Source organism: Lytechinus pictus, chromosome 16, assembly GCF_037042905.1.
Source record: "Lytechinus pictus isolate F3 Inbred chromosome 16, Lp3.0, whole genome shotgun sequence".
Taxonomy (NCBI): domain Eukaryota; kingdom Metazoa; phylum Echinodermata; class Echinoidea; order Temnopleuroida; family Toxopneustidae; genus Lytechinus; species Lytechinus pictus.
Window position 1 is genome coordinate 21,868,350 of NC_087260.1, and position 27,210 is coordinate 21,895,559.

The following is a 27,210-nucleotide window of genomic DNA, read 5'->3' on the forward strand; positions in this document are numbered from 1 at the left end:
GTCGTAGACGAGGGTGATATCAATTTAGTGAGGGCGATATATGTCCTTTCGCCCCCAGGCCAGTCAATATTGCTATTATTAACTAAACCAGACATCTAGAGCAAAAATCGTTAAAATTTAGATATTTTAAATTTTTAGAATGAGAATCTAGTTTCTCGTGTAGAGCAGATCGACTGGGCCTCTGAACTTTACCATTGTGACGTTATTGAAATGACGCGTCTCTGGCCTAGGGACGCAGTATCCAGCGTTGTCTCAACTTGATTACCATTATGACGTATAGCACTGCGCGGTTCAAGGACGCGTACAAAATCGCGTAGAATACCCGGATATTAGCGCTGTCTTTTATTGCCCGATACATTTCCACGCATTTTCTCATTGACTTTCTTGAGCGGGCAATAAATTGGGTCAGTGGATAAACAATCGGAATTTTATTGACCGACCATTTGATCCCAGTCTTAAGCAGGCAACAATGTTTCAAAGTTGCCCTGCTCAGATGTCTGATACGGTTAATAATAAGTATTATGAAACATGGCCCAGGATACACAAAGGTGAGTCAATCTTAATGCACAGGTTTAATGTTAACCTAACTCTCGGGCCTTTAAGATTAATCAACTCTGGGGGCTAAATTCAAAGTTAATCCTATATTTCAAATAAGCGCATTTCAATATCAAGCCTTATATTAATATGTCATGGAAGAAGTCATAAAATGCAATAACATAGAAATGCAAATATTGTTTCGATGGCTTCATAACAGAGCAATAACCACATAGCTGCACATTTTCAGAGCTTATTTGTTACTATCAATATCTAAACTGCAATCAAACTCTATTGCCGACAAAAAAAAATTATTGTATTTTGTGCATGCTGCAAACCAATGTTTTCTTCATCTCTGACACATCATTCCTACAAAAAAATAAGAAATATACTTCCTTTTAATAAAGGAACTATCCCTTCAGTATTTTCTACAAATCTACAAGCTCTCCCATCATCCCTATATCACAGTTTTACATAATCTAACAATAATGGAAATAAATAAATGGAAACTATTTTCAAATTGTTATATTTTGACTCAGGGGAAAACCTAGAATCAAGAAAACGGTTCATTCGATGATCTTGTGTGTATATATATTCTCATATCTTCTAAGGAAAAAAGAAAAGTTATTTAAATGAGGTAAGCTGACAAGACTTGTCAAGAAAATGAGTAATATTACAAAAAAAAGTTCAATTTTTAACCATGCAAGCAAATTGAATAATTAGTAATAACAAACAGACCAACCAAAATAAAAATTTAGACTATAACAAGAAAAATAAATCTCTACACTTTAAAGATCTTACCTGTATAATGAAATAAATTTTGATGTTATAAATAATTAAGAAAAACAATGTCAAAAGCGGCATGAAGTGTCCCTACAGTCCTACAATACAAAATAAATCTCTTCACACTGAGTTTCTGGAGATATACATGTACATATCAAAATATCTAATTACATATTAAAGATAAATACCATAAAAATTACTCGGTACAAAATACATGTAGGTTTCCACTCAGATCATATATCTGTTTCATTCAAGAATCAGAAAATGTACAAACTGATTTGCATACAAGTTACACGTAATGATAGAAATCTGATCATTGTCAATATATTCAAAGGATAAATTTTAAAGTTCTTAATTGTATGTTCTTTTACACCTAAAAGAGGATTAAATGCATTTAAAGTGACATGCACCACCGTTACATAAAATAAGTTAATTCATACTTCAAATAGAAGTTGAACATTTGAAATTACTAGTATTACTAATGGAAGGAGATATTTCTTGCACACAGAAATGAAAAACAAAGATACCTTTTATCGAGACCATTTGGAACACTCCGTAAAATATCATTACAGAATAACACTAAATTCAAAACTGGACCAAGACATATTTCTCATAAAACTTCTCATCAAACATGTATTTTGCAACAAATTCAGTCTCGACCAATCAAATTGCAGCAATTTAGAAGCTTACATTAGCTTGTAAGTTGTCGTTGATTAGAAGTTTTATGAAAGATGGTACTAATGCAGCACTCTGAATAATTTTGTGCAAAGAAAAGAATACAAACCAAATTCCAAAACAAGAAAATAGACAAAATTATTCAAAGAATAAACATAAACACACAATCTTACATATTCAGGCCTGCAAGGGGCCTACTGCGTATTACAGAAAAAAAATCAATAAAATAAAACATATATATGTATAAATTCTAGTCCCAAAGGTAAAAATAATGCTGCTTCATATTTGGTTACTCAAATCCGCTGCATACAGCTTCATGCAAAGTACATTCAGTTGAAGGCTTTAACAATTCACTACTTCTCTCACGAGAAAATAAATATCTAATCCACTCAAGATAAATAAATATTATCAATTTTGATACCCATTTCTTTTATCTTAATCTACTTTTAATTCAAGCATGATAAAAAATGAAAAAAACTTTTGTAAACTGCTGTACCTTTCTTGCTGTCAATCAAATTTTGATGACATTTTTGCTCTCTTATGCTCCTGGAATTACTGAATTTATAAATTTTATTGTAATCAATTTGATATGAAGTGGTCATGTAGCCTACTGCAGAAAGATTATTAGCATAAGTGCTTATAGACAGGGCTCGAAATTAGCAGTGGCCCGGGGCAACCAAAAATGAGAGTAGGGCCACCAAAATTCTGTAAAAGACCACCCTTGGTGGCCCGAATGGGCTACCAAAGATTTTAATAAATTGTAATATTTTCTATTGTTTTAGGGCCACCAAATTTGCTTTGCGGGCCACCAAAAATATGAAACTGATGATTTTGGTGGACTGATTGGCCCACAAAGAAAACAAGTTATTGGGGAGCCTTGTTATAGAGCTTATAACTTTCTTTATTGGAAGTCTCTAAGCACTCCGCAAGGATACAGCATAATTGCCCTTGCTTTAGCCAAGTAGCTGATATACACACTGCATTTCAATGAATAAATTCCTTCCAGTGGCCCGTAACACAAAGCTTAGCAATCAATGTGGAAGAATATCTTTATGATTGATGGCATTGACCACAATGTACAATTAATAATGAAAATCAAGCGTATGATCAATCGCTAACCTTTGTGTTACGGGACCAAGATCCCAATTTTTCTCACATGGGTTGAGCACAGTAGAATGTTGAAAATTTCTTGCTGAAGGACATAATGCCATTGTTGGGAACTTGGGATTCGAACCCACAACCCACTGATTTAAAGGCGAGAGTGAGAACCACTACACCACAACATTCCTACACGACATAATCAAATTTCAAAAAGTTATGGATAAATTGACATCAATTTTTTTTTATTAAGAAGTAGTGAATTGTTTAAGAGATTATATATCTTTGACAGTAGAAAAATTATTTTAAAAAAAAGAAAAATATTCTTATCTCATAATAGCAACAATCCCAAAGAGAATGTAATATATACATATATGGACAATTTGATTGTTAATTTAAATTATTTCATAGAGTACCAAATAACGTCAAAGTAAGTTATTACCAAGGAAACCAATTGAAAACAACAAAAATCCCTAGCTGTGATCCCCTGATTGATACCTTGTGCAAGGGTTTCTTATTTGGAACCCATAGTATGACAAATACTATATTATAATATTGATATCCTATCGCAGACAGTTTGTTAGGTATTGTTATGTAATGATCACTAAACTGGATAATTTATCATATCACACACAACTGATGATTGCCTAATTACTTGAACTTTAAAGTTTAAGTTCAAATCAAGGAAAAATTGGCTTTGGATATTTCACTGATTTTGTCAACTCTAATGAAAATGACCACATCAATGTGTATTGATGTTAGTTCCTTATTTCAAAACACATGTGTCGATTGTTAAATCAAAATTGGTTCAGAATCGGCATTAAAGATTGTGAAAATTTAAAGGGGGACCAATCTGACAAACAAGGGCCCAATTAAATTCAGGAATAATATCAATAATATGAATATTAATAGCACTTATGTTTATATGTCATATGTGTTAAGGCTACTCCAGATCACTCTTTAAGATTGGAAAAGGAAGAATAAAACAACTTCATAATGGGTCACAAACCTCTGTGGGGCAAATAACTTATTGCAACTGAGAAATTGATACTGTATGCGAAAAGCTCCGTTAATATTATAAAGTGAATATGATATGAGATTCAGGTTTACAATATCAAATTGTTTGAAAGAATGAATAAATAAACCATAACAAGTTTTTCTTCTACGCAACACACGTAAAAGGAGGAAATCATGAAACATTGAGAGAGCACTCCAACTCGGTTATGACAAAACAGAAGGTTAAGGGACAGGGGTCTGTTTCACGAAAAATCAAGTGTGACTTCATATTGTGTGTAAGTGCCAACAAACCCATGATTACTGTTATAGTGCATGTAACATTATGAAATAACATCTTTATGCCCCTCCAAAGGACTTGGATATTATTACCCCAGTTTTAGTACTTCAGCATAACCTCAAAGATGTATACACGCAGTGCACATCCTCAGAACATGATTTGACCAATGCAGAGATGCATGATAACTAGGAATTTAGGTGAGATATTGAGTCACTCTTAAGTCTTTGTGAAACACCCCCCTAAACCTTGCCCTGGAAGCCTTAATCTAAAATATGTGGAAATATCTGCATGTGAAATGGAAGGCTTATGAAGTGTATTACTCAGTACACTGGCAATTCTTTAGCTCCATATTAAGTGCAAGTAATGTATCAATACACTGTGGATCCCTAGTCTGCAGGCACAGACCTTAATTGAAACTTTGATCAACAAGCGGGTCTCCACACAAAGACTATCACATTTGAAACTTGCTGGAGCGAGATGGCCTTCAGTACACAAGGCATTATAGGCTGCACATTCAGACCCTTAACTTGAGTGAAGGGTTTGCACAGCAGACTAGTGGCCCCCTCCCCCTCATCTGTCCTGCTGGGCGCAATTTCCATTACGATTGAGAGAAAGAAGAGAACAAAAGAGTTAAATGATTCAGTAATAAAGTAACAACTTGTCATATTACATAGTATCATGACAAAGCTACATTTAGGCAATAACCTAGTTATTAGATAATATGATCTCATAGCATTCTACCTGAAAATTAAGATAAGGAACCCTCATCTTCTTAAATGAAATTGTTGCGAGACAACCATTCCTTTCTCGAACATGCACAAAGTCGCAGAAGGCTTTGTCTTATTGTCGTTATGACTCTATAACTCAATCGAGTTACGCCTACAATTGTCAAATGTAGCGACACTACCAGTAACAAAGCATTTAAGCCGATCTGCAGTTGTAAGTTGAGAAGAACAAGAAGCGTTGCAATCTTCGGAGACTATCAGCTGTGACTCCATGTTGTAGCAATCCCGCATGTTACAATATGCGGCAGTAGAGTTGCGATAAGGCATTAGAACCACACACGTCAATTATTGTGGCTGTCAATATGCTACCAAAGCAAACAGACACAGCAATCATTTTTTGGCTCCTAATATTTTTTTTTCTCTGTGTCTGAAAGTATCCTATGAGGTGACACATTAATCCTTTCCAGCTAAGCTTGCTTTAAACAAGACACCACGTTTTCATTCAAGCTGACGATTCCTGACAAAGTTGTCTACCATGGCTACAATTATTCTACGAAAGCGGAGGGCACACATTGATGTCTTTCAGGAACAAACTGTCATCAAAGAAGACACTAATTTCTTTCCAGAACCAGACAGAATTAGCTGTTGAGACATTTCAAAGCACATGTTACATGTCTTAGTTCACAGCATGTCATTTGTGTGCTCTTTCAGAAAATTAGCACTTCTCTGGTGACATCATCAATGACATCACAATCCATCTTGTATAGTATTCAACGGTATTCCTCAAAAAGCTTTCCTTCCCCACACGGCACAATCCATGAGCTGTTTGATGCGATAACTGCAGCAAAGAAGAAGCCTCAAGATGCCATACTCTGCTGCCATCATCGATGACATCACTATCTCTGATCATTCAAAGATTCCCATCATACACCTGTAACCTTCATATGACGACATGACTGAAGCAGAGAAGTCTCCTGCATCTTGCTACCAAGGCACTTCTTTGACATTTTTGTGATTGCTTGTAGAATCAATGTCTTGGCTGCAGGATGATAGAACCGACTGGTTTCTTCAAACGCTGATGATAGGTCTTCAAGGAACTGCCACTGACACCAGTTCTACACTTTCTGATGATTTTCTTTGTAGAACTACCGCTGACATATCTTCTACATCAGCTGATGATTGTTCGTAGAAGAATGTCTTGGTTATGGTATTCTACATCGAGTTTACTGCCATTGACATCACTTCTGCAACGTCTGCTGATGGTTTTTCATAGCAGAATCCATGTCTTGACTTGATCACAGTAGTCACCTCAGTGTTATTACCAATGAAACCACTTCTACAACATTCAACCAAAGATTGTTCGTAGAAGAATCCGTGCCATGGCTTACTCATGGATGTACAGGTCCGATGACACCAATGACACGGACACTGATGACTCAGAAAGTTAGATGATGATGTTGATGTTGATGTGAGGAAAGATTAATGTTGACCAGATCTTGATACTGATGGCCTGGGTGGACTGTACAAAGGAAAAAAAATCAGGAAAGTAATAACAACAAGTGGAATGCCTCTGGCCGTCTCACCTGCATCACGCGATTCAATATAGCAGCAGTGCTGATTTTGAAAACTACTATAACTCGCACAAGATGTTCAGTGATACTTGGTTACTCTTATTTCCACGTTTTATGAACTAGACCAATACACTTATAGAGATATGATGGCAATTCAACAAATACCCCCAACGTGGCCAAAGTTCTTTGACCTTAACATGACCTTTGACCTTGATCATGTGACCTGAAACTCGCACAGGATGTTCAGTGATACTTGATTACTATTATGTCCAAGTTTTATGAACTAGACCAACACACTTTCAAATTTATGGCTGTAATTCAACAAATACCCCAATTTGGCCAAAGTTCATTGACCCTAAATGACCTTTGACCTTGATCATGTGACCTGAAACTTGCACAGGATGTTCAGTAATACTTGATTACTATTATGTCCAAGTTTCATGAATCAGATCCATAAACTTTAAAAGTTATGATGGTAATTCAACAGATACCCCCAATTCGGCCAAAGTTCATTGACCCTAAATGACCTTTGACCTTGGTCATGTGATGTGAAACTCAAGCAGGATGTTCAGTGATACTTGATTAACCTTATGTATAAGTTTCATGAACTAGGTCCATATATTTTCTAAGTTATGATGACATTTCAAAAACTTAACCTTAGGTTAAGATTTTGATGTTGATTCCCCCAACATGGTCTAAGTTCATTGACCCTAAATGACCTTTGACCTTGGTCATGTGACATGAAACTCAGGCAGGATGTTCAGTAATACTTGATTAACCTTATGGCCAAGTTTCATGAACTAGGTCCATATACTTTCTAAGTTATGCTGTCATTTCAAAAACTTAACCTCAGGTTAAGATTTGGTGTTGACGCCGCCGCCGCCGCCGCCGTCGGAAAAGCGGCGCCTATAGTCTCACTCTGCTATGCAGGTGAGACAAAAACATCAACAATACTCATCATGTTAATAATAACCATGCCAACAATCAAAATTACAATTTTGGCCATTCTCAGTGCTTATGTGCCTAGCTTCTTATGATTATATTCTGATATTTTTGGTTTTAAATAAATAAACTGAAACTGAAACACCTTTTATGAAACATTAAAGGGGGTGACACATTTTGATTCGACACTAGCTTTTTAAAAAAGTGCTTGGGTATAGAACTTTATATTGCACAGTGATTTAATGCCTCTCACCTCATTGGTCAATTATGGTGCTGCGCTTTGATGATGACCTGTCAAAACTATTCTGTAGCTTGCCGATGGCACCAGATAGACCATCATTTTTTTGCCTCAACATCACCATAAAACCATCAACACCAACATGAACACATACATGTAGGTCTTCCTCAAACCAGTGATTTCTTACCTTTCTACTCTTGAGACTATCTGACCAACTAATCTATCACAGATCCCAGGACTTGATTCTTCTGCCATATCAAAACTGTTCTGTAGCTCGTCGATGGCACCAGATAGACCGTCATTCTTTTGCTTGAGCTGAAGAAGAAGAATAGGGATAGAAACTTACAAACTTACGATAACATAATGAAAATTAATTGAAGCCAGATATCTCCATAAAATAATCAATATCTCTATCATGTATGACCTCCATTTTTATCCTTCCTTACTTCTCCTAATGAAGTACCCACGTCATTATCATTTGAAAGCATTACACATTTTCATAAGAACTAGAAACAGAGATGAATAATTCCAGGAAGGCATCACAAAAAAAGGGGTCAGGCGAACATATCTTATGGAATTGCCAGTCTGTTATATTATTTTTTCATAAGAAGCTGTGATTGTCATGCTACAAATCAATGGAATGATTTATAAGGACTGCACCATCATGAAACCAGTATGTATGATTACATGGTATGTTAGCTCTACAGGAGTATAGAACAGAAATCATGTTACCGGTATTCAAATATACAGTGCGTATCAAAAAAAGCTTACACTTTGAAAAAGCCCTGAAAAGTAAAAAATATACAGCATGTGGGTAATTTTTTCACATATAATCTTGGGTTTGGGTCCATCTATCCAATGAAAGTAAAAGTTTTGACAGACTGTTACACTTGAGTGAGCACTGTCCATTTTTGTAAAGCTTGCAGAAATCTGTTTGAGCAGAAATGCTAGTTTTGACGCTGTGTCAAGGGGAAAGGGCCAAATCAAACTTACCCTGCGAAACATTTCTCATACATTTCCCTTGCACTTTTAGTCAATTGAAATAAAACGGATACATTCAAGCATTTTGTAACAATTTTGCCACCCAAATTGAAATTTCAACATTTAGTAAGCACAACCTTTACCCTTTAATGTGCCAGCTGGATCTGAGGACATAACTGAATCTGAACAAAAGTTTATATCAGACATCTCCAGCATTTTTTCACTAAGTTTTTATAATTTAAAGTGGGGCTACATTTCATTTCCCATTTAATACTTGTTTCTCCACACTTTTCCCAAGCTTGACAATAATTTACAGAATGAAAATCAAGCCTAAGCCATTTCATGTAAATCACAGCTCAGTGTAAAGCAAATATCGTCACGAAGGCCTCGGTGTCACTATCTTTTCAAAAGTAGGTGGTGCTCACTCAAGCGGAAATATTTTTTCGACAGTTATATCGTCATTTGCTTAAATGGATCTGTAACAATGTTAAAATGTGGAAAAATCTTTAGGATATTACAAATGTGTAATTTTACAGGGAATTTTTAAGTGTAAACTTTTTTTTGATACGCACTGTATAGACAGGTTTTAGTTTTTAAAAAGGTAGCTAAAGCAGGATAAGCTTCATCAAATACACGAGGGCTGGGGTGATTTAGCCCCCAAAATGCACAGAAGAACCCTGGACAATAAAAAATTGAGCCCTGGAAATCTCCATTCTTCGCAATGTTAAAACTTATCCAATGATGCAGATTTAGGCAGTAAGTTGTTAAAAGTAGCCCTCGAATATTAAAAATAATTATTTTTTCTTTGCTTACACCTCTGACTAAAGAACAAGGAGGGATGAAAGCACTCTTAATTTTGCTTGCATTCTGCTAATGGACTCTTACTGGTTTACAGCAACATACAGTGCACATTATAATTTATAAAATCATGTTTTATAATTACAGTCTATAAAGACACTGTACATGAATATATATATTTGAAACAGGTCATTAAACATGATTTATCACTTACGCCTCTGAGTATAGGAACGAGGAGGGATTGAATGCACTCTGATTTGGGTTGTCTTCTTGGGATGGACTCTACAGGTTCCGGACGAGAGTCTATCGACGGCTCCGGAATGAACGGTGATCCCCTAATGGTGTCGTATTCGAAAGGAGGCACACTATTTTGCAGGGTGTCATTGGGGCTGCAGGAAAGAATAAATCAATTCAATCAATTTATTGAAACAAAAAAATCTGCACTTCCGGATTATCATCAATACAAGGAAGATAAAAAATACCAAAAAATACAATGAATGAGTAAGATTATTTAAATCAAATGATTTTCAAAATAGCATCAATACAGGGATAAAAAAAACATGTGTTTAATGATAAGATTTCCTTGTAAACATCTTCTTGAGGGGATTATTCATAATTTTAAAGATAGTTTGCTGCTATAATTTTAGTTACTCATAAATATTACTTTCTAAATCTTGTTCATTAAAATCATGTTTGGATTCCTCCCTAGCAACCCAAAATCTGTATCTTGAAAATACACAACTTTTAAACCGCAGGACAAAAGAGGCAGAACTGGCAACACCCAGTCTTATCAACTCTCTGTTGGTTTCACTTTCTAAAGGACTATCAAACTAATTATGATTAATGATGGTTTTCCCACACGACAAGCATATAACTACAAGTGGATGAGGAGCAAAACTACTTATTATTGCAGAGTGGATTTGGCACATTATATATCTTATCTATCATTATCACTATGTGATTAAGATTTACAGCTGCACAGTAAAGCAACAACTTGATCAAACACATAGCTAAACTACTCTTCCTCGATATCTTTGGTTTTATTACTTTTCAATAGGCATATTCAGACTGCCTCAAATACCATGTACTCTGAGCAGGAAATTTACCCAAATCTATCCCAATCAGAAAATACCAGGTAAAATTTTTGCGAATGGGAAAGTAAAATACTTGTAAAATATCCGAAAAATCGTAGGTACTTGTCGAAATTACGAGAACTCACAAAGGGATTTTTCCAACGTCGCAGGTATTCTTGCATTGTGAAAGGGATATTACAAGAACTATCTCAACCCAGAGAGTAATTGGTCGCGGGCGCTGCTGAGCTAGCAATAGTGAATCGCACTCCTCTCCTGCTAATTAGATCATACTCCCCATGCTCATAACTTTGAGAATTTACCCTTAAAGGGTCTACATCAGGTCGATATAAATGCCAAAAATTATCTGGTATTTTTTATTCTTGACAAGTTCTCAGAATTTAACAGGTATTCTGGTGATTTTGTAAGTCTGAATACACCAAATGCTCATCTCAATAGATTTTCTGTGCCCTTTTTTCCTTTTTCCCATTTATGCTGTCATATAGAAATATGCTGTCATATAGAAATATGCCTTACAAAATAGTGGCTTTGCCCTTAAACTCCCAAAATATAAAGCCTGCCGAATATATTGGATAACAAGTGAAACGCCTCTGGCAGTCTCGCCTGCATTACGCAATTTAATATAGCAGCAGTGCTAACTTTGAAAACTACTATAAAATAATCATTCACAAAAACACCATTCATATAATGACATTATACCACATTCATTGACCATAAATGACATTTGAACGGTGACTTAAGACTTGTCAACTACACCCATGTCCACATTTCATTCACTCTATCCATAAACTTTCAAAGTTATGATGGCAATTCAACAATTACCCCAACATGGCCTAAGTTTATTGACCTTAACTGACCTTTGACCTTGGTTTTGTGACCTGAAACTCACAGGGGATGTTCAGTAATACTTGATTACTCTTGTATCCCAAGTTTTATGAACTAGATCCATAAACTTTCATAGTTAGGATGGTAATTCAACAAATACCCCCAACATGGCCTAAGTTTATTGACCTTTAATGACCTTTGACCTTGGTCATGTGACCTGAAACTCAGGCAGGATGTTCACTAATACTTGATTAACCTTATGTCCAAGTTTCATGAACTAGATCCATAAATTTTCAAAGTTATGATAGTAATTCAACAAATACCCCCAACTTGACCAAAGTTCATTGACCCTAAATGACCTTTGACCTTGGTCATGTGACCTGAAACTCGAGCAGGATGTTCACTAATACTTGATTAACCCTATGTCCAAGTTTCATGAACTAGGTCCATATACTTTCTAAGTTATGATGTCATTTCAAAAACTAAACCTTCGGTTAAGATTTTGAAAATAATTCTCCCAACATGGTCTAAGTTCATTGACCCTAAATGACCTTTGACCTTGGTCATGTGACCTGAAACTCAGGCAGGATGTTTAGTAATACTTGATTAACCTTATGTCTAAGTTTCATGAACTAGGTCCATATACTTTTTAAGTTATGATGTCATTTCAAAAACTTAACCTTAGGTTAAGATTTGATGTTGACGCCGCCGCCATCGGAAAAGCGGCGCCTATAGTCTCGCTCTGCTATGCAGGCGAGACAATAAAAAGGAGACAGAAAAGATGGTCAAGGAGCGATTCTTTTTCATTTGTACATCTGGAGATGATTTGACGAAACAAAAACAGCAATTTGAAACAGAAAACTGAATCTCAAAACGGAAACATGAAAAATATCCTGTTTTTACGTATGATTCACAAATCTACAATAATAAACATGACAACACGAGATCAAATGGAAAATAGGAATCATTTTTACTTACTGGAAAAAAACAGGAAGCAATATGTGTGTGGTCATGTGACAATATTAGAAAGTCCAAAAATTCAATGTGGTATATTTTTTTAGAATATGATGTGTCTAGATTCCAAGACCAAACAGAAATTTCCATTGCAGATCCCTTTGAATGGAAATACTGCTTTTATGTTTGGGTTTGTTTGGATCTTGTATTTTTGTCTTCTCATCCATATGAAGACAAGTTGACAATATTAAAGATCTTGTCAACTTGTCTCATTGTCCCGACAATGTCCATGTGGACAAGATCCAGTATCTTGTCTTCTTAAATACACGTGTGCATATTCAGGGGGTGCTTCATCGGCCGTAGATAAGGTTAATTTCTTTTTAGCTGCTACCCTTTCAGGATAATACTTTACTTATGTCTCTGTTTGATTTACGTCATGTTTGTACTATTTATATTGTTTTTATACTGAGAAACATAAATTGAATTGACTACTTACATATATATATATATATATATAATTGATTTAAAAGTAAATTAAAGTCGCACTTAAATTCCAGGCAGTGTGCGGTATAGAAGGTATCACCGCATGGTCAAATCATGCTTAGAGGACGCGCGCTACTGAGTGTTAATCAATAAGGTTGCTCGTTACACATCAAGCGCATGCCGACATTTAAACATGATTCTATGTCACATTTAACTCTTGTGAAACAGCCCCCTGGTTTGATAAAATGCGCCAACTTTTTATTCTAGAAGAGTCTACTGTACTTACAAATCATTATCTTCTGGGTCCGAGTCCGGCGAGTCGTTCCCTTCTGCTTTCCATCTCTTGTATCGTTCAATTAGCTCTGTGAGGTAGGATGTTCTCTTTGCCTGCTTGATGAAACGGTGTTTTAAGAGCTCCTTGGCTGTAGGCCGCTGTAGAAAAGAGATTAAAGAATGGATCAGGTGTGAACACACCCACAAAGCATGCTTGTAAAAACAAAAAATACAATGGATGCATCCACACAAAGGGAGAATGAGTATTATGAAATGATCCTTTAAGAGCTCAATGGCTGTAGGCTGCTGTAGAAAAATTGAGGTGAAAACACATCTACAAAGCATGCTTGAAAAATATATACAAAAAATTAAGTTAAATATGACATCAAAAAATGACATTGATAAGTACCTGCCAGTCTTTGCCATCGTTTTGTTATCAAGTAATTCTTAGTATTATCATAACTTGTTTAATATCAACTAATTTCTTCCTTGCCCGAAGGAGGGGATGGCAAAGAAATAAAATCGTTGGCATCGTCATTGTCATTAATAACATTGATTAATGACCATACTACAGTGAAATATGCCCTATATTTTATTTTTATATTTTTTATTAGATGAGAAAAATTGCTGTATGTCCGATTTTGTGATTTATCATGTATGCACTTCTATGAATTCAGGCATAAAGTGTATCAAAGTTCAACTATCGTACATGACTTGCAAAATGCACGAAAATAAAACCAGCGTAAAAATAGTTTCATAACCGTATTCTTATAATTATCGTAAATGCAAATGCTAATTCAATTTTAATGACATGGAATATTTCTTGAATCTTTAAGAAACAACCCGGGGGGGGGGGGGGTACAAACCAACTTACGTGCCGTGGGTCTTTGTTTAAGCAGACTTCTACAAAGTCTTTGAAGTTCTTACTGTAGCTGCCTTCTAGTTTGGGTGGGTTGTTCTTTGGGATGAGGAAGAGAACCCTCATGGGGTGGAGGTCTGAGTTAGGGGGTTCCCCTTTCGCCAGCTCGATAGCCGTGATGCCTAAGGACCACATGTCAGCCTGCGCAGAGATAGAAAACAGAGAGAAATACAGGATTACATTTTTGAAAGACATTGAATCATCAACTCTCTTGGAGGAACCTGCATCCAAATCATATGTATTTTCTTGATAAATGGCTGCTTGATAAATGGCTTCAAATACATGTACATGGAAATGGTGTGAATTACATGTATATCATATGTTACACAGAGCATAATATAAATGGTAAATAATTAATTTCAAAAAGTAACCTTTGACCAAAGAGTCTAGTCAAGAATCTTTTTCATTATTCCAAGATGCAATCAAATTCACTAAAAGCGAATTACCCATAATAAAAGTGGTATCAAACACTCTATACATGTAATAAATTTGATTTGCATACCAAGGGTGCATGCAAGCAAAACATAATGGCATACAGGTATTGAAGCAATGATCTGTTGAATAATATAACAGGATGTAGATTTAGCAGGTTGTAAACAAAAAAAATCCCCAGAAAATATAGGTACAGTCAAACACATTGTTAAATAATCAAGGACAATTCAAATGGGGATTTTCCCCCATTTCCCAAATTGGTATTCCGTACAATTGAGGCACAACCACTTGTCATTTTTTAATGAGAAAGGAAACAAAAGGTGTCACACTACAGCTCACTGGCCATTTTTTACAGTATGATTTCTCTATTGGACAGTTACTCTAAACTTTATTACAAAGGGTCACAATTTGTTGTGTCAGTGTGTGTTATTTCCTCATACTGTACTACTGTAGATAAACAATATTATAACGTGTATTACTTTATTAAAAAACACCTTGTACATGTATTTCTACACAATTACCAATTAGTATTGATTTTTATATTTCAAACATAAAATGATTTGGACATGCAGTAAATATTATACTGTAACTACATGTACATGTAAGTAGCAAATTCAATTTATAATAGATATTTTTTTTAAAGTTAATAAGTTAAAAAAATAATGAACTATGATGTAAAACGATGTTTTAAAAGTCCAATTGTTTTTCATTGTTAAATTCATTAAAGCAAATAATCAACTTTTTGTTGCAGTGGACGGTACAAACTAACACTTCCACAGCGATATAAATGAAAACACTATAAGCTTCACTTTAAAAAGGTAGTTGCAATGTAAATCGCCTGGAAATGGTTGTTTGTCCCACCCCTAAATACGAATACATGTACAGTACATGTAGGCTAATTATTTGCTTTACTGCATGTATATTCTTTCTTCACAATTTACTTCCAATAATAACATAAACGACAACAATTATAGTAATAATAAAAATAACAATAATAATAATAATAATCATCATTATCATCATCATATACTCATATAATAATAATAATGATAATAACAATAATAATAATAATAACAATAATAATAATAGCTAGACGTATACAGCATTTTTCAGATATGAGAAATTGAGAACAGAAAGGATATTAACTTTAAAAGGGTGAAGAAGTTTAGCAGTCTGTCACAAAGATTTGCACAAACTTTTATAAGTAATTTCATAAACAATGAGTTCACATCTTTAATAAGTGGCCTTTGTTCGATAATTTAAACGGATACAAGACTGGATAATAATCAGGAGAGGAATTTTATTTATTGACTTACTGGGAGTCGACATGCAAAAAAAGACCATCAGCTTACAAAGTCCATCCAAATACATTATATCATTTAGCTGTTGCTCCCATGCGATTACATAGCAGATTTTTGCCCTTAATTTTATAGTCTACACTGTGGAAACGCTGTTTGAAATTAAATTTGGAGTATATAGCTTACAATCATAAAGGTTATTCTTTCAAAACGTCTTGTTTTAAATTTTAAATCAACTAGTCTAAAACTTTAAACAGTTCTTTGAGTGAGGGGCTTTAATAAACAACATGCTGAAATTTTAAACAGTGTGTTTTTACAGTGTCAATAGACAATTGACTTTATCCAATCATGCTCTGATCATACAGTAACATACAAATATACTGTAATATATGGGTACTTGTATCTGAAAATTTTATGTGTATACATACATATGTTACAGGCCCATCTCAATGATCTCATGAATCTTTAGATATGTATATATTATATTACAATCTCATGTCTTCCTCATTTCTTTATTCCATTTAAATTCTCATTTGATCATGAAAATTGCATGCTAACAAAATAGTTGTTTGCTCTTTTTGAAATTTTAAATATCCTTTAACTATAAATCTCCCTATAAAGATTCAGGGAAGTTGCAGGTATACAATTATAGGGGCATGACTAATATCAATTAGTAATGATAATATTACATGTACAGTGTACAAGAGTTGCCTTAATGAAGATACTTGTATGTACTTGTACCTCCTCCTACCAGATTCAATGTATACATGTACATGTACAGCATATTATGCACAATGATAGCAGGAAAGCTTTGACAAAGGCCTGTACATGTAACGCTAACATTTGAGAGAATATTTCTGATTGGTTAATGGTGGCCAATTAAACAAAATAGGTAAGCAACAGCCATCATGATTGGTCATTGGCAGTTAGCTACTGATTGCAAACCAGTTGCTCAGCCCAAGTCTTGATAATACAAACTACATTATTCAAATAATGAGGAAGCATTATACATGATATCAAATGGTACGCAAAAGGTCAAATCAAACGAAAATAAAGGCCAAATCAATGACAGAAGAATTATGACACAGATTTTTTTTTTCTCAAAAAATAGAATAATTAAAAAGTATAGGCCTACACCCTAAATTCATGGGATTTAAAATAAATCCAGATCGGCTGTGAATGGTGACCAGTCAAATATTTTATTAAGATTGAAACCATTAGGATTTAAACATAAAGCTGAAAGATTTTAATTTAAATCATTTGAGATTGAAAAGTTAATCCTAAAGATTAAAAAATAAATCAAAAATTTGGCTGGTCACCATTCACAGCCGATCTGGATTTATTTTAAATCCTTGGAATTTAGAGTGTACATACATCTATTGAACACTTCAGTACAATGTATATTCCAGAATGAATAAACAATCACTGGATAGAATTTATGATTTTTTTCAGTGCATACCTGTATAAAGTTGTATCTGTAATTCATACTGTATAAAGTAAAGCAATGCTAAAAATCAATTAATATCTTAAATGTACATACAGTGTATCATATATGATGATCTTTGGACAACAAAGTGATACATGTATATTGCATTCTGATTGTAAATGTACATTTGTATCACATTTAAATGTAGATTTTTATCTCTTCACCTCTAATTTTACACCTTTCATATATATCTGACATAACTCTGTTTACTTTGAAGGCGTTTTTTTATTTCAAATAATCCCTTTGTTCTGTAACTGCAGAATCCTAAATACACACGTGAGTAATCAGCCATAGAAATTGTTAGTCTAATAGTTGACAAGACTGGAGGTCATTTCTTCTCCTGCAGCCAACCAAAACAAAAAATAAACCCAGTCACCGTCAGCCAAACAGTAGTATGAGGAAAAAGTGAAATGACATGCCAAAATGATTAGTAGTGTTTAAACTGTACCATATCATGAGTCCATGACACCGTTCTCACTACCGTTCTAAAACTAGTTAACTGGAAACTAGTTTAACATGTAATAAGAACAGTTGAAGCAGTCTTGGAAGCGATCTTCTAAACCGGTTCAGAAAACCACCACGCGATGTAGTTTTGAAGATTGCTTTGCCTCATTAACCTGGTGAGGACACAACCGTTCTTTGGGAAGCGATCTTCGCACATTTTGAGTGCGCTACTCTACACACTGTGTGTAGAATGCCTACGATGCGATTTCGAATTTCGCACGAAACATGTCATCCCACTGAGAGCATTCCCATAGCAACAAGATCGCATAACGTGAAGTGATTTTGAAAACCACTTTCGGGCGATCAAAAGGGAACGCTAGCAAAGCGATCTTCGAAACTGGTTTCCTGAACTGGTTTCCAGTAAACTAGTTTTAGAAGGCGTAATCAGAACAGGGTCCATGACCTACATTAATGTACATGTACAGCAAAAAAATTGGATACAAGAAAAATCATGCTCATTATTCTGAATGTTCTTTATTTTTAAATCTGCAAATTTCATGTTTGTTAACTAGTCCAAGTGTGGTTTTAAAGTCTCCCCAAAGTATTCAATTTGGGAGTTTAAGGGGCAATTTGGGCAAGGTAGAGGGCAATACAGCCTGTCGCCCTCAAATACATGTATGTCCTAAATAGTTGATGTTTTTGTTGTTGTTAATTGGGTTTTTGGAGTTAATTCAGATAAAGAATATTTGGCCAGCTACATGTACGTTCATTTTTCGTTTGTTTTCGGTTTGTTTTGTTTAAATTTACATGTAAGTTTATTTCTTACACTACCACTGTCAATAGGCATTGTAACATGGTGGTGTTGCTGACTTTCTATAGTTGTGATCAATTTGTTTAATCGCAACTGCTTACAAAAAAATTAACTCAACACACCCCGGGTTAGCCCAGGTAAGTGATATTATCACCTTAGGTACATACTTATCATCAATGCCTTCAAGTCTTCAAGTAAAGGATATCAGAAGATCTTACTGTACCCTTTGAAAATGACTTGACAATATGCAAGGTTACATCAGAATAGAGCAATGCACTCTACAACACGACACACCCACATTAGTCTGCTGGCACAGACCCCTGAATTGTTAAAACATGCCACAGTCTGTCTAGAAGACTAAGAAGGATGTGTTCAATGTCGATTTTTCAAATTTAAACAGCAACATGAATCATGATTGAAAACTCAATTCCAAAACACCTCACACAAACACGATCAGCGGTGCACCTTTCAGTGTCGAAAATATAAAGCCGTTTATATGTTGATCATCTTTTAATTTCCCGCTTTTGTTTATAGCGCAGCTTTAGTGCTCAGTTTGACCCATCATAAGAAAGGTCAGCTCTTGCACTTGTTTGTGTAGGCTTCCACTGCGAGAGCAAATTTAAGACGTTTCAAAACGTAATTGTGTTCAATGTCACATTCGCGATGTTCAAGCTCGTAAATTTGAGCTGATTGCTTTTACAAACGCATCTTTTTTTACATTTAAATTTTCTTTCGAATTGTGATTTTAAAGACATTTTAATGCTTTTACGACCGGGAATAGTGGACATTGAACGCACCCTTTGTTTCTCATTATATCTGCGTTTTGTAATCACGTTTTCAATCATGATCCATGTTGCCGTTTAAATTTGGAAACCGACATTTAACAAACCCATAGTGTCAAATTGTTTTTTTTAATGAAAGCCAAATACTACTACAAACTTTTAGTTCACTTTTTTGTTGCCTTACGTCCCTTTAATTTTGAACACAAAATACACAGTTATGCTTTGTCACTGAGCTGTCAGGCCATGTCTGCAAATTCAATGTTGCTCAAACAGATATTACTATCACTATGTAAATTTTAGGTTACACATGTACAAAGAAGCATTACACTTGGATTCACCCTAATCTAGAACAAAATCAAACAAAAAAGTCTTCCATACCCATCAGGGTGCTACATAAGCACTTGCCCGATTGCCCGGGGCAAGTAAAAGTTAGAGTCGGGCAAGTGTTTTGAAGTAAAGACCAAAACTACTTGCCCAAATTGGGTAAGCAAAATACTCACAGTAGAATGACCAAAATTAGGGTCGATATGATATATTGACCCTAATTTTGGTCATGGCAGGCAAGATAAAATCACTTTGGAAAAAGAAATGCGACAACAAAGTAGATCAGTTCATGTCAAAAGAGAAAAAGGTCAATGGCTTGTAAAACCGCAAAACTCTCTTTTGGAGAGGTAAAACTTGTTTTGAATGATTTTTTCGGGCAAGTGAAATAGATTTTTGGGCAAGTATATTCCAACTATTTAAAAATTTACTTGCCCAACAGGGCAAGTGCTTCTAAAAAGTTATGTAGCACCCTGCCCATCTTTGCTTGTAATCAATAAATCATATCTGAAAGATGATGGAAAGTTATGGGTCACCCATCCACCCACAAGGTGTGATGTATCCTTCATAATTCACCCCCTCCCAGAAATTTAATATCCCTAGCCAATCGACAGCTGGTAATGGCATTGACTTTGTAATCAAGGCAAGCATCATGCTAACCTTAAGACAAGGCCCTATGTATAATATGAAAAATGCCAAGTGACTGATGAAAATGATGAGACTAATGATTTACAATGACTGGGCGTTGTGGCTTGCGCCTGTAATCCAAGCTATGTGGGGAAGTTACAAATTGATGCAGAGGTTCGAGGTTCGAGCCCTGGTCACGCCTTTCGGATGGTGATGTTAAAGGTCGGTCCCAGACGTAAATAATCATATCTGATTGATACACGTCTGACAAAACTCAAATACACACACACACTAGGTGTTGTGGCTTGCATCTGCAATACAAGCTACTTGGGAAAAGGTACAAATTGATGCAGAGGTTGGAGCCCTGGTCACGTCTTTCGGATGGTGATGTTAAATGTCGATCCCGGACGTAAATAATCATCTGATTTATTTTTCAAAACACACACACATCATTGAGTGATTGAGCAATCCATGTATGCTCTCTTGTCGTTGCTGTACCCCTACTGCACTGTACCTTGCGTTCATGATTTGAGGGACGCGCTGAACTTGCCCTTTTCGTTTTCATATTAATACAATCGTGGTTGCCCTTGATGCTGCGTTCAAAACTGCGCGAGGTTTCAGGTCATGTCACAGTGTACACACAGTATTGATCTCTCTTTGTCACCCACTATCCTCACATCAGCCACTGACTGATATGGCTAATAGCCAGAGTCACAAAGCCTTGACAGAAGGCTAGCATCACACCTGATGCACTCCTATGAATCTCAAGCATGCACTAGCTCAATATAAACAAGACTATTTCTGGAGCAAGTAAAGGGATGCTGTCCTTCCGACTCTGTTCTTTCGATATCCTCTTTTAAAGAATTTTTTTTATATCCTGGTACCAATTAAAGGTGAATTCCAGTATCTTAATCATATCTCATTGGAAAGGCATGCAAAAAGAAACTTTAAACAAAGTTCTTTAAAACAGAGTTAGCCCCATTCTAACTCCTGGACCCTGTAACATTAAACTATTATTAAGCGATGGATTGTGGGGCTGATTTTCTATGATTGATTTCATTGATCTATTGTACATGTATGTGCTGGTAGACATACTCACACCTTGAGTTATCACAGAAAAAAAATTTTAGTTTGGCATACCATATTTTAATTCATGATTCTCAGAAAAATTAGATGAGCCTACAATGTCCATGTACAGGTGACTATGTTGTGTACATTATCATATCATGTTGTGTACATAATAAGTAGTATATTTTGTTGGAATGTAAATCAGCAAGAAGAGAAATATCTGAACCAGGAAATTTAAAGAGAAATCAATTATACAATGAGCATAACAGATATTCTATGACAAAAAATATTATAATCAATACTGATTGCATTTCGTCATATTGCAGTAATAGAATTTTAAGCCACACTTCTATGGAATGCTGGAATTCATAATATTTCTTTCATATTTGTGGCAATTATAATCAATTAATTCATTGAATTTGGATTTTACTATTCTTTCATTTCACGGCTCAACGATTTTTTTACAACTTTTTTGCAACAGGATAAGAATAAATTTTAATTGGTGAATGAGTTGGCAACTGGCACTCCATACAACTGTTGTCTATTAAAGTTAACCTAGGTTTATTAAACTAAACCACAGCTATCAGAATACTACCCTATTATGTTTGGGTAAAAACACATTTTATGAAGGTTACCAGTACTGGTAGGATAAACTGATCTGCATATCAATTTTTACACTGCTACCTATTAGCAATGCATTTTCTTACACAACTGCAAATAGATAAAGGACAACAATCATAATCATTATGAAAGATGATATAATCTCAAAAATATTTCATATCTTTCTTTTAACAAATACAAGCAATTTACAGGTTACAAACAGCAAATAAACCCATACAACCCGTCATTTATCAAACCATTTTGGCGTTTATAGTTATTCAAACACAACTTGCATATCAAAGGTTAAAATAATAGTTGACGCAATGCCGGATGGCACGGCCATATTAATCTTTGCTTTATTAAAATTAATAGCATGGTAAACAAACTGGTGGGTTTGTGAGGAGCTTCCACTGCAACGGGAGATTTAGGATCAACATGAACTCGACTAGCCAAATAACGAAGAGGCCACTGATCTGATGTGTGTGTTTGACGAAGGAAGCGAATGAAGTACCAAACAGAATACTTTGAAGGATTTGAAGACAGTCAACCTATGATTGGTCTCCCCTCATCCTACCCCTCGCTTCAGATTCCCTTCTCCCCCACTTCTTCCTCTTTCACTTCATCCGAAATCCTTTTTCTATCCTTCTCCCAACTCCCTCCTCCACGTTCTCCTCATCCTCCTTCTCTTTGCCCTTCTCCTCCCCCTCTTCCTCATTCTCCTCCCCCTTTCTCCTCCTCCCCCTTCTGCTCATCTTCCCTGTTGTTCTCCTCCCCTTCCCTTCCCCAAATCTCCCCAACAAAAGAATAGCCACCCCTACTCTCCATTCTTTTAATTGAAAATAGGTCTCAAAGACATCTCCACCACAAAAAATGGTTTGCAGTCTCACCAAGGCACAACTTCCAGGAGACTAATCAGAGACATCTTCAAGCCAAGTGTCAATCGATTTGCTTGGAAGTCATGGAGACAACTTATAGACTGTATCTCTGACATTTAGAATGTGGGTTGAAGTTAACCCACCTCCGTGAATTCAAACTTTTATCCTGTCCATACCTTTGAGTCATATGCTGATTGTTTGATGACTTCTGGTGCCATCCAGAATGGCGTACCAACGAACGTATTCCTCTTGATCTGCGTCTCCGTGAGTTGACCGGCCACGCCAAAGTCAGCAAGTTTGACGTCCCCGTTCTCTGACAGTAACACATTTGCAGCTGATGGAAGTGGGAGGAAAGGCAAAAAATCAATATCAATTATTTGCTGGGTTTAAAGAGGCAGATGTTGAATGTTTTATTTTAAGATATTGACATTAAATGTCTGGTCTGGTGGAACATGTATGCTTTCATGAGTTGTGGAGTCTGCAGTTGACTAAAGTTAGAAATAGAATGCAAATCGATTGAAGATGAGTTAACTGATATCAACATCATCACCACTACCACCATCATCATAATTAGAACCATGATTATCATAACTACAGTACACCATCATTGCTACCAACAGCACATCCCCCAAAACACCACTGACTGCCCCATCATTATCAACATCAATATCATAAAGACCCTCAATGAATCTTCCCCTCGCACGAATATAGTAATAAATTTACTTCCCTTTGAAGGTTTTTGCAATATAGATACAATCATCGTCATCACCATCACCACCATCATCATCATCCATCACCATCAATCATCAAAAACCATCATCACCACCACAACTATCATCTTCACCATCATCAGAAAGCTAGCTTTGATTTTTGCGGTCCCAAATTATGGAATAGTTTACCAATTCACCTTCGATCTTGTACTAATGTTAAATCGTTTAAAAGGCATTTGAAAACATACTTATTTTTGTTGTAGTGTAATTGTAATATTGGAGAGCAATTTGTATAAAGCACATACATGTAGAGCAATTTTGATTGATTATGCGCTACATAAAGTACCAACTTATTATTATTATAAATCATAATCATGAAGAGATTACCTTTAATATCTCTATGAATTTTCCTTTCACAATGAAGATAATCTAATCCCTTGATGACTTCACGTAGAATTGTGGCTATATAGATCTCATCTATTTGACCGGCTTTCAGAAGATCCAAGGCGGATCCTCCCCCAAGGTACTCCATGATGATCCATAACTTTGTTCCCTGGAAAGATCAACAAAAGTAAAAATAAATTTATGATAAAAATAATGACAACATGCTTAACTGTAGCCCAGATCACTGCCATAATTATGCGTACCTATATGCTCAATTGGACATTATTACCCTGGCTTTAGCCCCGCAGCCTTTTACAGCGCGGTGGCATTTCAAGAAATGAATTTCTGCTAGGGACCCATTTACCTCATCTGGGTTGAGTGCAGCACAATGTGGGTAAATTTCTTGCTGAAGGAAAACATGCCATGGCTGGGATTCGAACTCATGACCCACTATTTCAAAGTCAGAAGACTAATCCACTGGGCCACAACGCTCGAATAAAGAAATATACTAAATTAATCCTTTGCCTGCTAAATAATTTTAAAGGAACTGTGGGCCAATTGTTCTTACTTTTTTTCACCTCTCTGTTTATATTGCAACAAGTTTCTACTTCCCAGTAATTATTACAACGAAAAAAATGCTTTTGCAGTTCATTGCTTCACTGATCCAAAGATGAGGAAGAAAAAGAATTATAATCCAATTGTTCAGTGTAATTGTTCATATGAAATTATTCAATATTCACATGCAAAGGTTGGCTGAATTTAATTCACAATAATGGAAATACTATTCACATTACAATATTCAGAGTTCACATAATCCATATTATTAAAAACACAATCTTTATACTCATTAAAATGAAAGCCACAGAAAGCAAGAGACCGAGGTACTGTAGAGTCATGTGACATTTTGAAAGACCTTGGATACAGGGTGATACATCTAGGTTTTGAAAGGGGTTACAGTATGTGCAAACAGTTTCTATGGCTAAACAAGATTTTTACTGGCTTGTCCCTCAATTTTAAAGAAAAGACTTTTCCACAAAAAGTTTGCCCCTCATATTTATACAATGGAAATACTGATTTTTATTATAATATTATACTGCAATAGACAACAATCCCCTGGGAGCGAAGAATGTGCATTATGTTGTGTGCAAGCAAGCCTGAAAGTAGCCAATGACAAGTGGATTATCATATGAAATGTATACAGTACCGGTATATAAAAAGTGTCATCTTGAGTAAAACTTGGTGATTCCAAGACATTTCATGGAATAAAAATTGTTTTTCTATTACTTAGCTACATCCCCTGCTTCAAGAGAGGAGAATAGGAGATCACTGTCTTATACCACATAAACTTTCATGGGAGTTAATCAGTAGGCCTACATAGGTGCGCAAACGTATTGACAAGGAAATGACATTAACAAACAAAACAAGACTCTGATTTTTTTTGATTTTTTTTTATTCTACCATTTCATTTTGTCTGAATTATAAATCAATCTTTTATAAAAAGCAATTGTAGGGATTTTTATTCTTTCATAATGAAGACAGGTGAATGAATTGTGAATGTACAGCTCTAGGCCCTGTATAAGAGAAAGTGCCACTGTAACATTGTGTTTATTTTTATTTTTTATTTCATTATAGTCTTATGGAAATTATTTTAAGTTTTTCTCATACAGAAAATACAAACATATACATGTATTTGTACTGATTTTGTTCAATATTACCAGGGGCAGGTCCAGGATTTTCCAAAAGGGGGGGCACATTTTCCCGAGGAAAAAATTGATAAGTAAAAAAAAGAAGAAGAAGGTTTTCAACAAAAAATTAAATACCTTTCGTCCACACAAAAATTTGACAAGCAAAAAAATAATAAACTAAAATAAAAAATAAATAAATAAAGTTCATCACTTTCAAAGGGTGGGGGGACAGTTGTGTTTTAACGGTGAATATCACAATCAATTTCCTGCAACCACACCCAGAACTATTTAAAGATTAAAGAAGATTCTTTTTTAAATACAATCAAAGAACAATGTAAAGTACCTGTAATCACAACTGCCAATATTTGCATATCAGAAAGTCAAACAAACATACAAATTCTATTTTCATATTTTGTCAATGAAATTAACATGTTTGTGTGGTAACCACAGAAACATTCAAGGGCAAATCGCACAAACTTGACACGAACAATGCAATACCATCATTTGTAAAGTTGATAATAAAATTAATAATGCATGGAGTGGATGATGAACAGTGACAAAATAATCAACAACCAGCGAATCATGCATGCATGATCATTTACATATTTGCCCCAATGTCATGGCCACGCAACTACATGTACATTGGACATATACATACATGTAGGCCTAGATGTAGCAGGAAACATGTTCATTACGCACGCTGAACAAATGCAGTGTTTCTCTTCTCAAGAACATATAGCCTGCCGGTACATAGTATGTATAAAGGTGAGGAATAATTTGTAGTTGAATTCTCTCTATTCTTCTTGCTTTCTATTCTGATTAACCTTTCAGCACTTATCCTTGACAATGTTTTCAGGAAAATTAAAGGGAAAGTTCACCCTGAAGAAAAGTTTGATGTAAAAATAGCAGAAAAAATAATAAAAATATTAGTGAAGGTTTGAGGAAAAACTGTTAAAGATTAAGAAAGTTATTAGAATTTTAGAAGTTTTCGATTTGTGACGTCATAAACGAGCAGCAGCCCCATATGTTATGCAATATAAAATGCATTAATTTCATTTTTTAATGGTTCCTGATGACTTATTTTTGTTTTCTATTCATGATCGGGTGTGAAATGACTTGTCTATTGATATACAGTACAAAAGGTGCAGTAAAAATCATTTTCAATTTTCTAAGAAAATGACATTTCATTGATTCTCTACCATTCGCTTTTTTATGCAGCAACGATGCTCGCATATGACGTCACAAATCAAATAATTGAAATTCTTATAACTTTTTAATTCTGTGATGGAATTTTCTCAAACCTTTGGCAATATATTTTTTAATTTTTTTCTGCTATTTTTACAATAAACTTTTTGTCAGGGTGAACTTCCCCTTTAAGAGCAGGCTATGAAATGTTAATTTATACTTCTACATCAAGTCAAACCCCCCCCCCCCCCATTTCCTCTGGAATAGTTCCCAGCTGCAACATATAGAGCTCTCCCAAGAAAACAGTTTTTCTCAGGG

General features: G+C 35.2%; 1 protein-coding gene across 1 annotated transcript; it reads right to left on the reverse strand.

Moving 5' to 3' along the window:
- Positions 1–1,761: 1,761 nt before the first annotated feature.
- LOC129279317 (serine/threonine-protein kinase 25-like) lies at positions 1,762–24,195 on the reverse strand. The gene is made up of 7 exons (XM_054915406.2): positions 24,026–24,195; positions 23,105–23,262; positions 14,140–14,325; positions 13,279–13,424; positions 9,854–10,028; positions 8,048–8,175; positions 1,762–6,628 (listed from the first exon to the last, which is right to left on the reverse strand). Exons 1-7 carry the CDS (start codon positions 24,168–24,170, stop codon positions 6,589–6,591), a joined length of 978 nt encoding a protein of 325 aa, XP_054771381.1. The 5' UTR covers positions 24,171–24,195; the 3' UTR covers positions 1,762–6,588.
- Positions 24,196–27,210: the final 3,015 nt, after the last annotated feature.

Coding starts and splice junctions, on each gene's coding strand:
- LOC129279317 (XM_054915406.2), bottom strand. CDS start 24,170: ATGGAGTACCTTGGGGGAGGATCCGCCTTGGATCTTCTGAAAGCCGGT. Junction 13,425..14,139: donor TAAACAAAGACCCACGGCAC/GTAAGTTGGTTT, acceptor TCTTTTCTACAG/CGGCCTACAGCCAAGGAGCT. Junction 10,029..13,278: donor GACCCAGAAGATAATGATTT/GTAAGTACAGTA, acceptor TCTTTCCTGCAG/CCCCAATGACACCCTGCAAA.